Below are 19146 nucleotides of genomic sequence, written 5' to 3' on the forward strand. Positions count from 1 at the left end.
GCCTTTCAAAACAACTGAAATTCACTTGCATTTAAGTGTTTTTAGTGGGCAGAGAATGCTTCTTCAAGGGTGAAATCTATATCCCGTTCGGTGGGGGATATCAATTCCCTGAATTAGCTTGTTACATTACGCATGATTGCCATGGCAATATGTGAAAACGCAAATATATGCAACATAAAAATAGATTACATGGCATATGTTAAACAGTGTCTGCGTTCTTTTAAATGATAAAAGCGGATACACAGATAAACAATATGAAGAGTCTCTTGCATCAAACCAGTTGTCTTACTATTTAAATGTTATTACCAACGGATAATGTCACTGATTTTGAATCCTTGCGGGCTTGCACCCCGCTTTGGATGTAGAATTATGATTGTGAGGAAACCATCCAGCTTTGGATGTAGAATTATGATTGTGAGGAAGCCATCCAGCTTTGGATGTAGAATTATGATTGTGAGGAAGCCATCCAGCTTTGGATGTAGAATTATGATTGTGAGGAAACCATCCAGCTTTGGATGTAGAATTATGATTGTGAGGAAGCCATCCAGCTGATTTTGTTTTTGTTTGGTATATATAACGTCGCACCGACACAGTTATAAGGCAAATGGCGACTTTCGAACTTTGATGGTGGAGGAAGACCCCAGGTGCTCCTCCGTGCAATATTTCATTACGGGCGGGCACCTTGTTAGAACCAGCGACCTTCCGTAAGCCAGCTGGGTGGCTTCCTCACATGAAGAATTTGTCGCCCCAATTGAAGCTCGAATCCACATCGGTGAGGGGCAAGTGATTCAAAGTCAGCGACCTTAACCACTCGGCCACGGAGGTCCCCGTCGTCCAGCTGATTTACGGAAGATTGGTAGTTCTACCCAGTTGCACGCTCATGTCCAAAATAATGCTTGAACGGGCACCTGGGGTCTTTCTCAAACACTCAATGTGCGCCAGTCGCATTTGACCTAAAATGTTATAAACTGAAACATACAGTTTGTTTTCGTAAAAATCATGTCTGTAAACATTACAGATTGCGTTTTGTAACCTCAACTCGGGATTCCATATTTTATTGCGTCTTGTACAAGAACAACTTGAGCTCAAGCTCAAACAAAACATAATCAAACAGTAAAAAGATCATTTTGCAATTAGAGAAAATTTGGTTTGAAAGCGTGTAAGCACGTATGACCTAGTAATCGAACTGTAATTATGAGTTTTTTATCAGAATTCCCTGGCTCAGTAAATCGTGCGCTTAGCGCGAAACTATTGTAACTGTATATATATAAAGAAGAAGATACAATAGTTTCGCGCTCAGCCCTCGAAATATTAAAATTTTGTGAGTACATGTACACTGTTAAATCAGTACCGCTGATTAGCGGTAGGGAAACCGAATATGAAATTAATCTAATGGATAAATTTCCTTACAAACTTTGCAGACAAGCATAAAACATGTTACCGGTTCGTAAGCGATATTGTAAACAAATGATTTTTTTAGGTAAACCAGTGATTTCAAATACACACCTGATAAACGTAAACAATATTGTTTGATTAAGGCATTCATTTAAAGTCACTGACCCCAAGATTTTTGCTAACATGAGCTTTCAATAAACTTAAAATTTGGTCACATTATGAACATTAGAATACGAGTTGTTGTATCTAAAATATCTTTAAAATGCCAAAACCAAGGGGATGTGGGGAGGGGGAAGACGCCTGCGCCGGGAATCCGCCCGGTACCCGGGACGCCGCCGCGGCAATACAAACTACCTATACCGCTAGGGAGGCATATGTGTTTCTCAAGTAATGTCATAATAGATAATAATAATTATGATTAAGGCAGTTTAAACGCCTTTCAACTTTCAGTGCAAAAATAAATTGAAATAACTCGAGCATGTCCATATAACGGAAGTCTGTCAGTAATTGAGTTATAAATTTAGAATGACTCGAAGCAAATATGCCTTAGTTGATCCGCCTTATTCATAATATCTCAGTCCTCAAACTAAAATAGGTTGTTGCGATCAAACTTTTTATAACCAGTGTGTGAAATTAGACATAATATTACCTTATTTCATGTGGATATCAGGAGTGACTGGAAATGACAGAAACTAAATTAATCGTGACTTTCTGCGAGATGTACAAAATGTTATTGTGCTGAAAAGTGCTCTTTTTCATGTGACCTGTAAATTATTGTTTGTGTTCATCTGGACTTTTCTGTTTTCGTCAGCATTCCACTGAACTTATGAACAATTTTTCTTCACCTCGATTAAGTGCAGGTTTTAAATAATTTGTAAGCTTGAGAGCATTTTTGATTGAATATCATTTTTAAGTGTTCAATTAATCTAATATTAGATTTATTTATTAAGCTGGAACCCCTGTTCAAATCCAAGAAAACGCTGACTGACCTATTTAGATTTTCCCTGAAATGGGAAACCCTTATAATAATCCTATAAGTACATTTTAATCTGGAAAATCCGAACTCCGTGTCTATTTTTAGATATTATCAAATTTTAGGGTGTCAATATCTAATTTTAGACTGGGAAACCTTTGATATTCCCACGGCTTTAAATCTGGAAAACCCAAGAACCATTTCTATTTTTTTATACTTAGTGTATTAGATGAAACGGAAACACTCACTTGACCGCTGAACGTACAACACATCGGACGTGGTTTTACTTTACAGAGAAATAAAATTCAGGTATGTCTAATTTAATATTTTGACGGAGTTTAGAAGATGCGTTAAAATACTTACATTGCAGCTCCAATCTGCACTACATTTATACATGTAAACGTTTCGGTTACTCATACATGATACAGACGATATATTACAGAACATATAGATTTTCTACCACAGGAATCTGGAAAATCGATCAGTAGGATTCTAGAAGTCTACCGTTTTTTTTTAAAAAATATATGTCCTAAATGTAAAAAAAAACCACTATATAGGGTTTTTTTTTAAAAAAAAGCGGTAGACTTCTAGAGTGTTATTAATAGAATTTCAGACTCCTGTGATTCTACAGAAGTTTCATATAGTTCGGTAAAAACCTCATAACATCATGGAAGTCCATCAAAGTTTACAAAAAGGATTAAATAATGTGGTATTAGAGTTTAACATTTAAGCCGCCGAAGTCGTAATCTATTTAAATCGGGGGATTTTATTCAAAAGAAGGCAAGTCTTTTTTTTAAAGCGGGAATTCTATTTCCATGAAACAATTTTGTCTCAAGATGTTCCACTGTTCTATATTTCTTAAAATTTTAAACACATTTAGAAAATTATACAAGGTACAATTAATAACATTTCAAAATTACAGCAAAATTAAATCATGCAATCACACTTATTTTTTATGTTGAAGTTAAAGTCACAAAGTGCATCGCATTTAATAATTACAATAAGTAATTTGATTACATTTTTAATGTAATTTAAGGTGACGATCGGATTTTTCAGTGCGATTCTCATTTGTTAATTCGGCATTCTTTGGATATTATTGTACGACTGGACTTGCTATTAGAGTACGATATATCAGTTTTTACATTTTTATGATTCAATTTTACAGTAGTGAACTTGGCCAGTTTGTATCCTATTTTCAATATCATAAATTTTCAAGGAATCTAAGAAATCTAAGAATTAGTTAAAAAAGGTAGAAATATTTTTACTACTAGTATCAGTCAAGTGGCTAGTCTGCTGTAACTCAAACGAACGACGGTTTCCGTAACAATCGGAGCTTGCCGAAAACACATCCGAAGGAAATGTACTTGAACAGAAAATACTGATCGTCATGTCAGGTTCACTACATTTGTAAATCAAAAGAGTGTCTACGTAGGGTTTTGGTGCGCGGATTACATTTAACCACTTGTACATACTTTTGCCTACATTTTAAAACTCTTTTCATTGTAGTTTATACTGTTTATGTTTATACTAAGGAAATATTTGTTCATAACCAGTATGGATAGAATTTTTACATTATGTTGAAGGACCGTTTGTTAGACTGGCTATAGCCAAATATGTTATCCTTTTTTAACAAAATTATTATTATTTATCATTATTTATTATTATTATTATTATTATTATTTTTATTATTATTATTATTCAAACTGAAGTTAAGCATAAACGTTTGCAATTTGTCCCCATTACTGTCAAGATATTTTGAATACAATTTTGAAAGGATGTATAAAATTTGTATGACGTACCGTTAGGGTCGAACATGCCGATTAAGCGTTTAAGACAATTCGATTTAGTTTGACCCAGGGTCGGACATATTCTGTTAAGTATGACCCAGGGTCGGACATATTCTGTTAAGTATGACCCAGGGTCGGACATATTCTGTTTAGTATGACCCAGGGTCGGACATATTCTATTTAGTATGACCCAGGGTCGGACATATTCTGTTTAGTATGACCCTGGTTTGGAATTATCTTTAAGCTATATCATGTAGTACGACCCTAGGTCAGTCATTTTCAGTTAGTATGATACTAATTTGAATTAGTACGACCCAAAATTTAGATAAATCTATTTAGCTTTAAGACAATTCGAATAAGTACGATCCTGGGTCGGCTATAAATTAGTTAGTATGACCTTGGGTCGGACATTATAATAAATTCTTCCAATTAGCTTTAAGACAATTCCGAAATAATATGACCCTCAATTACAGCGGCCATCTTTAGTACGACCCATGGTCGGATATATCCCAATTAGTATGGCCCTGGGTCAGACATATTCAAATTAGCTTTAAGACAATTCCGAAATAGTATGACCCTCAATTACAGCAGCCATCTTTAGTACGACCCTCGGTCGGACATGTTCTAGTTAGTACGACCTGGTTCGGACAAAGTTACAATTAGTATGACCCTGGGTCGGACATATTTACAATTAGTATGACCCAGGGTCGGACATATATCGATCGATATGTCTGACCCTGGGTCGTACTAAATATGAAATAACTTTCAGCTAATTCCCAACCTGGGCCATACTAAATATAATATATGTCCGACCATGGGCCATACTAAATAGAACTATCTAAAGCTAAACCTAACGGTACGCCATAAAATTTGCGTATATTTAACAAGTATTCTTTCGTTTGTCTCTTGATAACTTTGAAAATACACATTAATACTTAGCAAACACTAACCTCTAGATATACTTAAAGGTTTATTTCTATTTTTACACGGGTACGTAATGAAATTTGGAAATCCCGTGTTATTTATAGTAGCCAATTTTGAAAATCCCGTGTTATTTATAGTAACAACTACGGCCCGATAAAGCAATTTACAAGGTACTCTATTTCTGTGAGGCATTGAACTAATCCACGGAATGCCTATTTCATCATTTAAACTAAACCCATCATACTTTTGCACGATGTACAAAGTTCTACATTGTATTAATGTATATTTTGGGATTCCACAGGTTAGACATGTTCAGACATCTGTCAACAAATCAAATCGTTTGGCATTTACAGCCATTAAGGTTTTAAATATCATATTTAAATCCAAGCAGCTTTTAACCACTGTGTTTATGAGCAGACGACTCATTCGAGGATACAAGTGATTAAAACCTACCGAGCTCGAATTTTTTTTTATCAGTGTATAATATCATTATGAACTAATGAATGTATAAATATTTTGGGATTCCGCTTTTCGCATGTTGAGACATGCACATACATGTTAGTATCCGCCAACCAATCAAATCGTTCGTCATTTACAAAGTTAATAACGCTTTTTCATATTTTATCATTTTAACGCAGGCCACCGACGAGTACAGTATAGTAAATAAAAGAAGAACTTCAAGCAGACGACAGAGGAGGAAAATTTGATACCAGGTAAAAGTCGCATGCTTTTTTTTAAAGCAGACGAAACATTGTACACTGCTTTAGGTTAAACTTTTCGTTCGTTTAAAATATCTTCGTTTGTACTAGTATTTACGTTGGCGCATATAATGTTTATGACTGGCACACGCCGCAGCTAGATTAGCGTGCAAATTTAAATGTATTTGTAAAATGAAAATATATTAACGTGCATTTCAGAGTGTTTTACATGATTTTACTTTCATCTTGTCTACATACTTAATGTATAATTTGTCGGTCTTGGCTGAGAACTGGCTTGTTTTCTCTGTCAGGAGGTTTGATAAAAATCAATCTGACTAAAGTACTTGATCTTCTAAACGAAGATCTGAGAACGACCCATTCACATTCGTCTTCTGTATATTTTGGATTTCCATTATTGCTATTTTTATGTTATCCAATCAGGCGACTTATTCGATTGTCAAAGAGTAAGAAAAATATGCAGTTATTCCAGGACTCGAACCCGGGACCCCTCGCTTACAAAGCAAGTGGCCTACCGACTGAGCTAACCGGCTATCTGATATATTTCGACATAAGAATTGTAAATATCAAAAGTCAATGCTAGAGGTAGATTTGCAAGATATTGTAAGCTAGGCTCTGATTGGCTGGTGAAAGGGCCGTCAGAACGAGGCAATGAATAGGTCGTTTTCAGATCCTATGCGTAGCGTAATAGGAGATGTACTTTAGTCAGATTGGATAAAAATGGATCTATTGGCAGTATTGCTTGAAAGGTTAATAAAGGTTAGTGATTAGCTTGATGAAATCTAGGCCGAGTTTGAAATTGGGTCATCTGGGGTCACAAACTAGGTCACTAGGTCAAATCAAAGAAAAACCTTGTGTATGCGATAGAGATTGTATTTTTCAATTGATCTTCATGAAATTTTGTCAGAATGATTAGCTTGATGAAATCTAGGCCGAGTTTGAAACTGGGTTATCTGGGGTAAATAACTAGGTCACTAGGTCAAATCAAAGAAAAACCTTGTGTATGCGATAGAGGCTGTAATTTGTAATTGATCTTCATGAAATTTTGTCAGAATGATTGGCTTGATAAAATCTAAGCCGAATTGGAAATTGGGTTATCTGGGGTTAAAAATTAAGTCACTAGGTCAAATCAAAGGAAAACCTTGTGTATGCAAAAGAGGCTGTATTTTTCAACTGATCTTCATGAAATCTTGCCATGTTAGGTCGAGCTTGAATATGGGTCATTTGGAATCAGAAAGTAGGTCACTAGATCAAATTAAAGAAAAACTTTGTGTATGCGATAGAGACTGTATTCAATTGCTCTTCATGGAAATTGGTCAGAATGATTGATTGATAAAATCTAGGTCAAGTTTGAATATGGGTCATCTTGGGTCAAAATCTAGGTCACTAGGTCATATCTAAGAAAATTCTTGTTTAAATTCAAGAGACAACATTTTAGGTCCAATTTTAATGAAATTTTTGCCAGAATATTTGTTTTCATGAAATCACCAGGTTAAACATGTTTACACTGTTATCATGGTGTGTTTCTCAGGTGAGCGACCTAGGGCCATCTTGGCCCTCTTGTTTCTGTCATCGTCAGTTTGAATTTTGACTAATAAGCGTGCGGTCCATTCGACCGATTAGGATCTCGTTGATACTAGTAAACAGTGGTTTAACGCTGTGTTTAATGATAAATTTTGAAGCGTTATTGACTGTCCATGTCGAACAAATTGAAATCGATTTGATTCTTTGACAGATATAGGCATGTTTGAACATGTCCAATTGGTGGAATTAGTACAGTACATCAAAGGCTAGATAAATAAATCAAAAGTTTGATGGGTTACAGTTTAAATGGTGAAACAGGCATTCCAATACTTCAGAAATAGAGTAACTTGTAAACCGATTGGATTTCAAAATTGGTGATTATAAATAAATGTATATGTATGTCAAATGTTTAAAGTTAAATATTGAATGAGAGGGAACGTGTTATTGTAAAAATGTAATCGATAATGTCACAGACTGATTGTGCTTATAACTATTATGAACAGCTAGATGAATCTTCGTCAAACTTGGTTACGAATATCAATATAAGGTCCTCTCCCAAATATATTCAAATGGGGGCCTTTTGGTCATTTAAGGATTCTAATGCTGAAAACTTTAAACAACTTTTCATAAACCGTTTAATTGATCTTCATTAAATTTGGTCTGTAACACAATTTAAAGGTCTTATGCCAAACTAACTTCTTGGTATGAAACGTCAGTTAAGGTTCTCCCCTAATTCTGTTCAAATGTGGACGCTTGGCCTCTTTTACGTGACACCAGATGTAAGATATTTTAAGCAGCTTCGTTTGTTTTTGGGTTCAACGCCGTTTTTCAGCAGTATTTCAGTCACGTAACGGCAGGCAGTTAACCTAACCAGTGTTCCTTGATTCAGAACCAGTACAAACCTGCTCTCCGCAAGTAACTGCCAACTTCCCCACTTGAATCAAAGGTGGAAGACTAATTATTTCAGACACAATGTCGTTTATCAAATAGTCACCATGCAGTTTGTTTCAATGGTTATGCATTTTTGGGACATCACAGCAAAGTGCAGAAGATTCATTTTAATAACTTCTAATGAACTACTTAACGAATTATTAGCAGTCTTTTTTAAATGGTCACGGTCACATTTGGTATTTTGTGTCTGATCTGTATGCATTGATGTACCATAGGATAACTGTAGACTTGTACAATGTATAATGCAAACACAGGCACACGTTCGATCCCCGGGCGGGGCGTATGTTCTCCGTGATGATTTGATAAAAGACATTGTGTCTGAAATCATTCGTCCTCCACCTCTGATAATTCATGTGGGGAAGTTGGCAGTTACTTGCGGGGAACAGGCTTGTACTGGTACAGAATCTATGAACACTGGTTAAGTTAACTGCCCGCCATTACATGACTGAAATACTACTGAAAAACGGCGTTAAACCCAAAACAATCCAAAAAAAACACAAAAAAACTAAGTGAATGTGACTAAGGTACGGTGTTCCGTTTGGACAATCGTGACATTTTATTGAATTCTAAACCGCGATGCACGATGGTACGATGACGAAAACGCGATGGTGCGATGGCACGATGATGAAACAACGATGGGACGATGGTAAAAACGCGATGGCACGATGGTGAAATGCCGATGTAATATCGCGTTTTCATCATCGTACCATCGCGTTTACACCATCGTATCATCGTACCATCGCGTTTTCATCATCGTACCATCGCGTTTTCACCATCGTGCCATCGCGTTTTCACCATCGTACCATTGCATTATCACCATCGTACCATCACCATCGTACCGTCGCGTTTTCACCATCGTGTCATCGTACCATCGGATTTTCACCATCGTACCATCGCCTTCCGGAGGTCAGGCGCAGTGGTACAGTGTATGTGTCAGTAAAATACAGGCTTGATACAATCTCATTTTCACATTGCGCTATGTACCTTCTACATCCTTACAAGAATAAGCCGGGTTTGAATAATATCATGTGACTATTTCACCCAGCTTTTTATTTACTTTCATGCATACACAAAATACAAAAGATGTGGCCTTGAAGATTTTACACAGTTTTACTGAACTGAGCACTGAACATTTTGTAAAACAGCAGAATCTAAATTGTATATTTCTTCTCACAAAATACATTGCGATACATTAATCTATTGTTGACAAAAATACAAGTGCACGGAACTACACATTTCTAACCGGAAGGCGATGGTACGATGGTGAAACCGCGATGGTACGATGGTGATGACGCGATGGCACGATGGTGAAAACGCGATGGTACGATGGTGAAAACACGATGGTACGATGGTGATAACGCGATGGCACGATGGTGAAAACGCGATGGTACGATGGTGAAAACGCGATGGTACGATGATGAAAACGCGATATTACATCGACATTTCACCATCGTACCATCGCACCATCACGATTTCATCATCGTGCCATCGCGTTTTCACCATCGTACCATCGTTGTTTCATCATCGTACCATCGCGCCATCGCGTTTTCGTCATCGTAACATCGTGCATCGCGGTTTAGTATTAAATAAAATGTCACGATTATCCAAACGGAACACCGCACTAAGGTCCATTTACGTCTCTTTTGGAAATAAGTACGCAGTCTGTGTAACAACGACGTTCTGTACATTTTCGGAACATAATCATAATAAAGCGTCCAAGCTGTTGCTGGTTGGCAGAACACCGGCTAAAGTTATCATAATTCAACTTATACTTGTGAATAATACTGATAATATATTGTCAAAACTCGGCTGTATTTGTATATGAAACGAAAGAGGTAAAAGTGATATTAGAAAGACTGAAATATGTCAAACAAGAAGGTGAGGTTGAGATACAAAGTAAAACATTAGGGTATACGCGAAACAAAAATGTCTATTAAAGCTGATGCAAGCAATTCAGTTATTTGAGATACGTAAAAATAACTTTTATATTTGATACTCGAAACTCTTTTCTAAGATAATCGAATTTCAAAGATGAAGGAAACTTGATCAAATGTTATGCAAAAGAAACACGGATACCTATACATGCGACACACGAAACGCGACAGTAAACATCACAATAAAGTCGGAAAGTTGTGATGTAAGAAACTTTGATATCAGTGTAAATGCGTATTTTGTGTTGCAAGAAATATTCGTGAATATAATAATATTGGCAGTATACGTCGCTACATTCAATATGATACTAGTAAGATTTACAACAAAAACCTTGTTTATTTATCATATATTAGACTCGATTTTATGCAGTGTATTCGTCTAGATCCGTCTAAATAGATAGAAGAAAATTTCAAGAAATAAGTATTTAGAAGTCAAAATTTCTGTTGTTGGCAAAGTAAGAATCTGGATTAAAATCATTTCTAGACACTCTTAAAACTGTTTCTTCTCTTTTTTCAGAGACTAGCAAGATCAACGAGGTTTAACAATGGCGAATAAGAACCGGAAACGAACTTTTTTCGATGGAGATACTGAACATGGTCTGGTCAAAAGGATCATGTACAAAAAATATCTCCAAGCTTATATAGAGAAAACTCAAAGTGAAAAGTACACGCTAAGGACGATGCTGATAGACGGGTTTGCAGGCGTTGGTCGCTATGGTAACGAGTGGCCAAGCGAGATTGAAAGATATGGTTCACCACTCATTGCTCTGATTATAGCTCTAGGTGTTTGTTATAGAAAAGACATGAAGAAACAGAAACAGCAAAATGAAGAACAGAGAAGACCAGAGGACAGTGAAGCACAAGGACGATTAAAGGAAAGAAGAATGCAAAACAGAGCAGAGGAAAACGGAATGGAAAATAAATCAAAGGAAATCGGAATGCCAGAAAGATCAAAGGAAAGCCGAGTGCAAGAAAGATTGGAGAAAAGCGAAAGGCAAGAAAGCTCTGGGGAAAGAGCAATGCATGGTCGATCACAAGAGAGTACAGCAGAATGCAAAACACATGAAATGTCACAAAATGGACAAGAGGAAAACCCAACTCAAGAAACGTCGACTCTGGAAGAATCAACAGGAGGACCATTGCTAGAAAGCAGTAAAACGGAAAAGGAGGAACAGTCTACTAGAGAAAGTCTCTGGGGCTGGCCAGCTTCAGAGATGGATCCTGAAGCTCAGCTTGATTATGAACTTAAGCAGTGGAACAGAAGAAGAACTCTTTGTAAACAGCTTGCTAAAATTTCTTTTATCTTCATTGAAAATGACCAAAAGAACTATATAAAGCTCTGTGCCAATGTTGAACTTCTGATTATGAATTTTTTAAAAAGATGTTACCCTTCTCACGAATACGGATTGCAGAGTAAAAAGGACATGGTACGACTTGACTTGAATACAGATCCATTCTCAATATCTATCAAAATTGTCAAAGGGAAATTTGCGGAAACCAATCCGCCGTCGGAGCTTAATGGTGGATCTGTACGAAGTCTTACGTTCCTTGATCCGTTTGGCTTCACACAAACGCCTATGATGCATGTTGCAAAGTTTGCACCTGGACCAGGAAATGAAGTTTTTATCAACTTTATGAGTAGTTACGTCAACCGCTTTGTGTCAAGGAGTACCGAAGGTGTGTTAGAGCTTTATGGTATAGATCCACCCGAATTTGAAAGTGATGATGATCTGGCTGAATTCGTCAACTACGTCATCCATTTCTGTGAACCGGAGAGGGAACATTATTTCAGTAATGAAATAAACAAATGTACGAGCAACTACGAGGCATTCCTTAAACGGAAGACAAACAGTAGGTATTCATTGACCTTTGAGGTCAAGGACAAGAGAAATACAACCATATACCATATGATTCACATAACTAATCATATACGAGGTGTTGAAGCCATGAAAGAATCTATGAATCGCTGCTCTCAAAGAGAAGGGGAGATGATAATGTCTGAATATGACATTGTTCGAAAAGGACAAAAGCTGAATCTTGAAAATTTGGACGATCCGATAAAGGTAGCAGAAGCGATATTCAATAAATTTAGAGGCATGAAACGTGTCCAGATAGCCGATATTCAAAAGTATATTCTTTTTGATACAAACTACTTGTTCAGAAAAACTCCTTTGAAAAAACTTAAAAAAGCAAGGATGATTACGGATGTCATAGATACAAAGGTTAATACTAAAAAAAAGAAATCGTTTCCATGTAAAGATAAAAACACGAAGGAACCTATAGTTTGGTTTTCGTTTGCCGATGAAGAATATACTGCTGAAAATATCATCAGTACAGACGTTGCTGAAGCCGAAAAAGAACGATCAAAGCAAGAGCGAAAAGAAGTAGCGAAGAAAAGGAAAGAAGAAAAAGAAAAGGAAAAAAGCTTAAAGAAAGAAAGGCAAAGAGAAAAAAAGAAGAAAATAGAAGAGGAACGTTTAGTGAAGATAAGAAAGAAAGAAGAGCGCATGATAAAAAATGAAGAGGTCAAAAGAAAAAGAGACGAAGCTAGAAGACAGAAAGAGGAAAGTAAGAAAAGCAGGGAAGAAAAGGCGGCTAAAGAGATGAGGTCACAAAAATTGATAACTGATATTTTAAGATCGGACTCCAATCAACCTGTTGTACAGGCTCAGATAGACAACGCTGGTAAAATTAGTGGGAATTGTAATGATGCTGCACCGATGGAAGTGGACAATGCCTCGGGAACGGGCAAAAACAACGAAATTGATGATATGACAACCGTTTGTGAAAAACCTAGTGGAAGTGGTATGCGGAAAGAAATGAAGATATTACAGGGAAAAGGAAACGGGAGAAACGATAAAACACAAACGCTTATAACTTCAACATTTGTGTCTCAAAAACGAATCGAAACACCTCTTACTGGAAAAGCGACCGAACGAAAGACAAACAAAACAAGAAAAAGGAAAGTGCCGGAAACCCTGAGTAATAAAGAGGAACTAGCAAAAAGAAGGGCCGGTACTTCTGGCATAATACATTCATCGTCTGATAATGTGCTTGATAGAAATGAAGAAATATCAAGCAATTGCGAAAGGGGTAAAAAGCCGTTGCAAAAAGTGTTAACGGAGTACTTCCAGCGTGAAAATAATTTTAAAATGTAAATATGTAAATGAATACTAGTTGTTCATGATTATTCAAAACAATAGAGCTTATATACAGATATAGAAAGAAAAGATACAATTATCGTTGGAAGCTGCCTATTTTGACTTGACGGCATGATTTTTAATAATTTACATAACGGTTATCGACCCTGAATATAAGAGAGAGGGTTGAGCGCAGTATTCAAACCGCATTTCGGCTACACATATGTCTCAAATATAAACATTCTTCCAAGGAAATAAAGGATATACAAACTTGTACTTGTTGTGTTTCTCAAAATACACATACTGTAACAGTATCTGCCATTTCTCAGAGTCGGCTGGACACGAGCCATTTATTGAAGTATTGCCCATGTCCCGCAAAAAAAACTTCTAAAAATCAGACAATGCACTGTTCCTTGTATACAAACTTCCCGTACTTGTACAGCATAACCAAATGATCTGTCATCCTTTACATTTTTCGGGTACTCTCTGCCTTTGCGATGAAAACATTCGCTCGAAGAGGTAGCGGGCGACAGTGACAGTTTCACATTTAATGCAGCTACGAAACACGGATGCATTCCATGTAATTAAATGCTTGTCATCATTTAGCTAAACATCATAGCACAAAATTTTCATTGAATATTGTTTTATTAAAAAAAGGAAAAGGTGGCCTTCGTTTACTTTAATCTCGGGATTTTGTCTCTGGCGTCTGAAAATGGCATTTAGTTTCATGAAAAGAGGTCATGCGTTATATTTTCTCGAGTTGTACATGTATGGTGCTCACAAATTACGTGTATAATATAATGTTTACGAGTGGCACATGTATGGTGTTCGAAAGTCGCACATGTATAGTGTTCATGAATGGCACATGCATGATGTTCATAAGTGAAACATGTATACAGTTCACCAGTGGCACATTCTAGTGTTCATGAATTGCACATGCATGGTGTTTACAAGTGACTCGTGTTTTGTGTCCATGAGTGCTTATATGGAATATGGCGAATTATGACATTAAAGCTTGTGAATCACAGATTAGCCGCATCTCTTTATAATTTAATTCCATGAAATGTTGTGTAAAGCAGGTTTTTATTTACATCGTTTGTTCCAAGAGTTACTGAGCTATTCTATTTAGTGTTCGAGTGCAAATATATATTTTTAAGAAACACGTTTTCTTCCTTATACATATTTATTTATGAAAAACACCAGTCTCTTCAGAGGTGACCAATGTGCATTATTATATTATGTATTCGTATTGAGTTTATGTTTCGGATGTTACTTCCACACTAAACTACATAGCGGGGGTGTTTGCGATCGCTGACATTGAATCATTTGCACATCAATGTGAATAGAAGCCTCAATTAGGGCATTGAATTCTTAATGTGATGTAGCCAGCCAGGTGCTTGCCCGTAATGAAATAATGCACTGAGAGGCACCTAGGGCCTCCCTCCACGATCAAATCTGGAAAGTCGCCACATAACTTATAATTGTGTCGGTGCTTCGTTAAACCCAACAGAAACAAACACCAATCTACGTCACAACATGTGAAACATCATAAACATATTCCAAACATACAAAAGTAATAAAGGTTGCGTCCAAGCTTCTGGATATTCTACTCGACCTTTGTGTTGGGAGAGAAGGTGTATTGGCACCATATCTCCTTCTGGAGACTGTACACGACCTGTGTGTCGGAAGAGAAGGTATATTGGCACCATATCCGCTTTCCATGGAGACTCTTATCTTAGACTACCAGTGTGTTGGGAAAGAAGTTATATGCTGACACCATATCTGCGTTCTGGAGACTACTCGAGCTGTGTGTTGGACATCTTATCCGCTTTCTGGAAACTACCCGACGTGTGTGTTGGGAGTGAAAGTATAATTGCACCAGTTTGTTTGAATAATGATATGTTTTCTTATTCTAATCGGTTAAAACATCTTCTTATATACAATCTTCATGAACATATATTACATATCTCACATGTTTCTGATATTTAGCAAGGACAGAACTCCTCCCATCCTCCAAAACTTCATAATTTGTTCACAAATTTTCTCACTTTATTTTTTTTCTTAGGCTTTGACGAATAACTGCGTCATTTTTTCGAATGAGATTGTTTGTTAATATATTGAAATTCGTATATTATAAATTCATTAGTCAAAGATCAAGTTGGTTTTTTTGTGACTTAAAAAGTATTATTCTAGTAGAATGTATAAAGTGAGTTGGGGCCTCCGTGGCCGAGTGATTAAAGTCGCTGACTTCAAATCACTGCCCCTCATCGATGTGGGTTCGAGCTTCACTCGGGGCGTTGAATTCTCCCTGTGAGGAAGCCATCCAGCTGGCATATAGAAGGTCTATGGTTCTACCCAGGTGCCGGTCAAGATGAAATAATGCACGGAGGGGCACCTTGGGTCTTCCTTCACCATCAAAGCTGGCTGGAAAGTCGCCATATGACCTATAATTGTGTCGGTGCGACGTTAAACCCAACAAAATAAAAACAAATAAAGTGATATGATATGGTTAAAATTCGGAAATCATGTTTTACGCATATTTTGAAGTTTGCGTTATTTTAAAGAAGTGAAAGTATAGATATTTTTAAGTGTCTATTGTACCATATTATATTTCAAACATTTCCTACAATGTCTGAAAAAGTGAAAAGAAATCAAATATTAGATATTTACTAAATATTTCAGTTTGTCATACGCTTTTTTTTCTCATTATTTTTTACAAATATTTGTAATTCTATAATAGGAAGTTTAAGTAATTATATAAGTAACAAGAAATATCTTTAAAAATGATGGTCGGCGAATTGTAATAAGGAAAGAAGTTTATGAATTTTTCATCTAACATTCATCTTTTATCTAACATTTTTCAAATTGCAAAACTAAACACCGCATTTTAACAATTTAAATGGTTCTCTTTTAATTTTTCGCAAAGGTTTCGTAGGGTTGCAATTTTGTTTTGTTTATCCTTAGACGAATAATTACAGCAGTAGATTGATGAAGATTCATGAAGCGGTTCATGAGAAGAGGTCATTAAACGTGTTTATATTTTTAGCTAAATTGGTCCCTATCCCCATTTGTAACAAAATAGCAGGAGACCTTACGATATTGTTACACATCGAGTTTGATTTAAATCCATTATATTTTAGTGGTTAATGCGAAGAAAGGCATATCTACTTTTAGCTATAGTGGTCCCTTATAGGGCCCAAATTCCTAAATTTGGAAGAGAACCTTATAATGATGCTCCAGACCAAGTATGACAAAGATCCACCAAGCTGTTCATGAGACGCTGTATAAAGGCATTTCTAGTTTTAGCTCTAGCAGCCCCTAAAAGGGGTTAAATGTCCCAGCTGAACAAAGTTGGCTGCGGGCCTAATAAAGATGCTACAAATCAAGTTTGATTGGAATACATGAGAAAAAATCAATTAAAGGATTTTTTTATTTATTATTTTTATTTATTTCTAAAATAGGCCAACTGATCCCGCTTTAACAAATGCATTTTCGCTATTCATGAATCTTTGGACAATGACGTCACACCAATAAAAATGTGAAGGTCAAGCAAAACATACAATTGTAATTATTTCAATATTTCTGTTTCAAAAGCAAAGTTTGACCGTAGTCATATCACAGAGATAAACTGTATGCAGCGTACCTTCATTTCAGTGTTATGAGATTCAGTCATTATATAGCATATATATAATAAAACAGATTTCAACTAAGTTCAATATTTGCATACCATACTAAAGAAAAATATTCATATATAATAAATCAGTTAAATAATTCATAACAAATATATCAAAGCAAACAAGTACACATTTTAATATGCAATCTGAATAAATCAAAAAAGCAAGAAACCTTTTCTTATACAGACGACAATTGTAACAAAGAAAATCTTTTAAAAAGCACTTCTCTACATAAAAGACTCTTATCACACCCTTATTCATGTGATACGCAGACCGTATTCAGCTCTTTCTTTAATTTGATATATGTTGGTATTTGAACAGGTTTTTATCATATTTATTAAACTTACTTATCATTTTGAGATATATCAATATTCTTGCTAAATATACTGAGCCAAAGTTAGCTTTAAAACTGTGAACAGCGTCGTTTAGGATAAACGCTTTGTCTACATTTCACTCAGCGTAGCACAATCAACAGAGTGAAAGAAATTGACACTCTCGTCCAATCAGGCAGAGTGTTGCATAAATCTTCCATTTTGATAAATTATCTATAATGCGTTATCAAGTAGTTTGATTTGCAAACTGAAGTCACGTGGCATAGGAAACGAAAACGAATTTAGACGGCGTCGCCGAAAAAGTACTCCTTTCTATTAGCAACATGCCAGACAATTTAGGCGACAATACCTAATTTGACCTCTGCTACAGTTGTAGTCTCAACAGGCTGTTATTGATTTCATGTCACATCACCCTTGAGAACAATTTTCCACTTGTGCATCTCTCACTACGTCTTGTTTTCGCCAAATGTTAGACTAAGAAAAAATCGCTAAATATACATATGCCTACAACTCGCATGGGATGTTTCCATTGTCGGTTACATCTCATATAACTTAACTTTAAATTTTGAGATACATAACTTGTCAAATAACACACCCCTGGCACTAATGCTCCACTGTGTGGAAGTCGTTTTATTGACTTGCATAGTACTGTGTATACATCTACTTACACATTAACGCCGTTTTTCCGGTATTTCAGTTATATAACGGCAGGTAGTTAAACTAGCCACTGTTCCTGGATTCTGTACCAGTACAATCCTGTTGTCCGCATGCAACTGCCAACTTCCCCACATAAATCAGAGGTGGGGGACGAATGATTTCAGACATAATCATTTATGTATTTTGTCAAATCGTCACGGAGAACATATGCCATATGAGCCGCGCCATGAGAAAACCAGCATAGTGGCTTTACGACCAGCATGGATCCAGACCAGCCTGCGCATCCGCGCAGTCTGGTCAGGATCCTTGCTGTTCGCTAACAGTTTCTCCAATTCCAATAGGCTTTAAAAGCGAACAGCATAGAGCCTGACCAGACTGCGCGGATGCGCAGGCTGGTCTGGATCCATGCTGGTCGCAAACCCACTATGTTGGTTTTCTCATGGCGCGGCTCATATGTTGAATTTAAAACGTATACGACTCATACACTTGATGTTTTGGAAAAAATATCGCAATTTATTATGAATTGAAGACCACTTTACTGAGGTAAGTGGGCGGGTCCAACTAATATGGCACCAAGCAGATACACGACCATGACCTACCCTAACCTCTAGCGCTACACTAGATTTCAAACTATATCATATCTAAGATATAATATTAATACATGTATTTACATGTATAGTATGCTCCGTTGATAAGGGCTGAACAAGCTGAAAACCTTCCAGATATGGTGAAAATAGTAAAATATTCTACATTCAACACTACCAGGACATCTTCTATGACCCGGGCTACTCCGGTATCCATATGGAAAGTAACAGGGACCAATAACTACGTGTTTAGGTATACTTTGCCATATTGGCTCAAAGAGTAGGTCGAAAACTTTAACTTAAAAATGGTTAGAAGCGAGATATTTTTGAGAGCTTATATTTGATCTTCCAGGGATACTGGTCTGGATCCATGCTCGTCGCAAAGCCACTATGTTGATTTTCCCATGACGCGGCTCAAATGTAAAGTGGATGAGAAGACATTTAGTATCGGTGGTGAGTCTCAGCTGGAATTAAATCTTGAAATTTTATATAAATTTGCTACATCAAAATTTCCTTCTCAAACCCAGCTGAGATCGAAGAAGTTGTTACTGAACATGG

The 19146-nt window shown here is 36.5% G+C and overlaps 1 protein-coding gene across 2 annotated transcripts; it reads left to right on the forward strand.

Moving 5' to 3' along the window:
* Nucleotides 1-2542: 2542 nt before the first annotated feature.
* Nucleotides 2543-13617, forward strand: LOC123556377 (uncharacterized). 2 transcript variants are annotated; one of them, XM_045347032.2, is made up of 3 exons: nt 2599-2677; nt 5718-5792; nt 10719-13617. In XM_045347032.2, exon 3 carries the CDS (start codon nt 10747-10749, stop codon nt 13357-13359), a length of 2613 nt encoding a protein of 870 aa, XP_045202967.2. In that variant the 5' UTR covers nt 2599-2677; nt 5718-5792; nt 10719-10746; the 3' UTR covers nt 13360-13617. The 2 variants fall into 2 exon arrangements, with proteins under 2 accessions (XP_045202975.2, XP_045202967.2); XM_045347040.2 differs by lacking the exon at nt 5718-5792 and having other exon boundaries at nt 2543-2677.
* The last annotated feature ends 5529 nt before the right edge of the window (nt 13618-19146 follow it).

The sequence above is a fragment of the Mercenaria mercenaria genome, chromosome 15 (assembly GCF_021730395.1).
Source record: "Mercenaria mercenaria strain notata chromosome 15, MADL_Memer_1, whole genome shotgun sequence".
Taxonomy (NCBI): domain Eukaryota; kingdom Metazoa; phylum Mollusca; class Bivalvia; order Venerida; family Veneridae; genus Mercenaria; species Mercenaria mercenaria.

What these genes read in the sequence shown, in the direction of transcription:
- LOC123556377 (XM_045347040.2), top strand. Translation starts at nt 10,747, where the DNA reads ATGGCGAATAAGAACCGGAAACGAACTTTTTTCGATGGAGATACTGAA.